The sequence below is a fragment of the Arachis hypogaea genome, chromosome 19 (genome assembly GCF_003086295.3).
Source record: "Arachis hypogaea cultivar Tifrunner chromosome 19, arahy.Tifrunner.gnm2.J5K5, whole genome shotgun sequence".
Taxonomy (NCBI): Eukaryota; Viridiplantae; Streptophyta; class Magnoliopsida; order Fabales; family Fabaceae; genus Arachis; species Arachis hypogaea.
This window is the reverse complement of record NC_092054.1, coordinates 100,892,387-100,895,254: the sequence shown is the minus strand read 5'-3', so window position 1 is coordinate 100,895,254 and position 2,868 is coordinate 100,892,387. Positions and strand designations below refer to the sequence as shown.

Sequence of the window (2,868 nt, the reverse complement as noted above, 5' to 3'; positions counted from 1 at the left end):
AAATAGAACATTAAAAATTTAGTATAAAAAACTGTTAGCATTCTAAACCTTTTACATCTGCTGCATTGCTCCTTACTGAATTGTTTTATGTTGTTTATTTTTTATTATGAGTAAGACACAAGTATTAAATTATAGAGTCAATTGTACGTATCATTTTTTAAATTTTATACAGTATATGCGGTGTGACATGATGAAGGATTAAAATAAGTTAAATAATAGAACCCGCCCCATATTGTTGCTCTTCCATTGAATCATGATAATGAAAGTATACGCACTATTAAATCGATAAAGTTGTCAAAGGTGATCCATTCGTTCATTCATTCACAGGCTATTAGCTCAACACACCGACCCACCAAAAAACATTCCCCCTTTTCGTTTTTCTGCAACGCCTTTCGAGAAAACAAAAAACAAAAGCCATACCAACACTACCATCATTTCTCTCTCTTTCTCTTTCTCTTTCTCTTTCTCAGAGAGAGTGTACTCTCCTCCTTTTTTCTTTGAATCCCTCATATCGATCTCTTCATCTATCCATGGACACAGCTCAGTGGCCGCAGGTAATTAAATTAATTATCATCAGTAGTAGCTAATCAACTTGCTTGCTTAATCATAATCCTTCTCTTTTAATTTCTTGATTATATTTCTCCATGATATTATTTTGATGATGATTCCTTAAAATTATTAAAGTTACATACATATGTTAGTAGTGCGTGGTACTATACCCTGGCCTCCCTGGTGCAACTACTGCGATTTATTCATATCCATCACTTGTCTTTAACACATGTTACTTTCACTTTTTCCTCACTTTTTCTTTTTCTGATCTCCTTTTTCCATAAAGAAGATAAATTCATCAAGAAGTTTCTCATCTTTTTTCTCCACTCTAAACATAGTTATGCTCAATGGAAAAGTCTCAGGGAATACTACTGTTGTTCTCGTTGATCTCAAATATATCTAAATGTTAAGATTAAGATTAACGGTTAAAATTAGTGGAATCTGAGTATTCCTAACTGAAAGTCTCAATTATTATCTATGCATGAAACAATTATTGAAGTAACAAATTAGTGTTTTTGTGAACTAGGAGATTTTGGTGAAGCCAATAGAAGAGATAGTTGTGGGAACAAACACATCATTATGTCATCAATCAAAACCACCCTCTTCTAATAATCTTGCATCAGAGAATAATAACAACAACAACAATATCATCAAGAAACCAAGGCCACAGAAGGAGCAAGCCCTAAACTGTCCAAGGTGCCATTCAACAAATACAAAGTTCTGTTACTACAACAACTACAGCCTTACACAACCAAGGTACTTCTGCAAGACTTGTAGAAGGTACTGGACTGAAGGTGGGTCCCTTAGGAACATCCCTGTTGGTGGTGGATCCAGAAAGAACAAGAGATCTTCTACTTCAATATCATCATCACCGTCACCGCCTTCACCCAACAAGAACATCAAGCTTATTGGTAAGGTAGTCCATGAAGGCCAAGATCTGAACTTGGGTTTTCCATCTGATTTCGTTGTTCATCAACAAAACAATAATACTCTTTCTTCTTCTTCTTCTTCTTCAACTATTACTAGTACTGTTACTACTACTACTACTACACCACCCTCTTCTACTACCCAATTCTCAGCAATGGAGCTTCTTACTGGGATCACTTCAGCAAATTCAAGAGGGGGTTTGGGTTTGAACTCTTTCTTGCCTCATCATCCACCTGATCCAAACACAGTGCTGTACAATAATAGTACTTTTGCTCTTCAGGATTTCAATAAGACAGCAGGATTGAATTTCTCTTTGGATGGGATTGGGATTGGGATTGTAGGGAGTGGATTTGCAGGCCTTCATCATCATCAACAAGATCAGACAAGTGGTGGTGGGAATAATAATGGGAGGCTTTTGTTTCCATTTGAGGATTTGAAACAGGTTTCTAACGCCGACGCAATTGATAATCAGAGTAACAGCAAGGTGCATCAACAACAAGGGGATTCAAGTGGATATTGGAGTGGGATGTTAGGTGGAGGATCATGGTAATATTGATTATTCAACTAGGTTTTCTGATCTGGTTGAACATCACAGATATTCTCCAACTATAGGTAATTCTGCTTCATAGTTGGAGCAGAATAATTATTTATTAATATTTTTTTACCCGTATGAAGTCTTTTTCTTTGTGTTTTTTTATTTTTTTTCCATCACCTTGGGTTTCTTCATAACTGGCTAACAGCTGATAGGATCCATATCTCTCTCTCATGTTAATTTCTTATATGTGTATGTAGCTCCTCTTAGTTCTCTTCATCTATCATGAACAAGCTAAGGTGGGATAGATCTCCAAATATGAAGCATATTTTAGGAAGGCTTCAAGTGCTATGAAAAAAACAAGGTTATATTATTATTATCACACTTGATAATGTGTAATTAGCTCCATTTTTTCAAGGATAACAAAGTTATTATTAGGGGGGGCCTAGTATAGCATAAATCAAGTGTATGTTATGCCTTTATTTTTTTTTTATTAAGCATTGTGCCATCATTTGTTTGACTGTCTTGTAATCCAAATGGGGAAAACAAAAAAAGAAATTGTATAATTTTTGTACTATTATATACTTGATTATTGTTGGTATATGCAATGAATATCAGATTAAAAATCTTTGGACTGTGAATATCTATGTGTGGTACTTTTAATTTTTCCTTGTTTTGTCTTTCCTTTCTCCTCTCTTTCTTTCCGTGCATTTGCTGCGTAAATATGCATTCATTCAGGTTTTGAGTGGTGTCAGTGGCATTCATCTATATTCCATAATAAAGAATATGTCACCATGATGAAGCAGGTTATTATTATTGCTATTGCTATATGCTAGCTAGAGGAGAATATTAAAGCCAGG

General features: G+C 34.9%; 1 protein-coding gene across 3 annotated transcripts; it reads left to right on the top strand.

Annotated features, from left to right (window-relative positions):
* The first annotated feature begins 237 nt into the window (after positions 1-237).
* On the top strand, positions 238-2,649 carry LOC112776728 (dof zinc finger protein DOF4.6). Of its 3 annotated transcripts, XR_003190162.3 has the most exons (3): positions 308-554; positions 1,076-2,088; positions 2,269-2,649. XR_003190162.3 is itself a non-coding variant. In XM_072227546.1 (2 exons), exons 1-2 carry the CDS (start codon positions 531-533, stop codon positions 2,024-2,026), a joined length of 975 nt encoding a protein of 324 aa, XP_072083647.1. In that variant the 5' UTR covers positions 238-530; the 3' UTR covers positions 2,027-2,649. The 3 variants fall into 3 exon arrangements, 2 of the variants coding, with proteins under 2 accessions (XP_072083647.1, XP_072083648.1); XM_072227546.1 differs by having other exon boundaries at positions 238-554; positions 1,076-2,649; XM_072227547.1 differs by having other exon boundaries at positions 315-554; positions 1,079-2,649.
* The last annotated feature ends 219 nt before the right edge of the window (positions 2,650-2,868 follow it).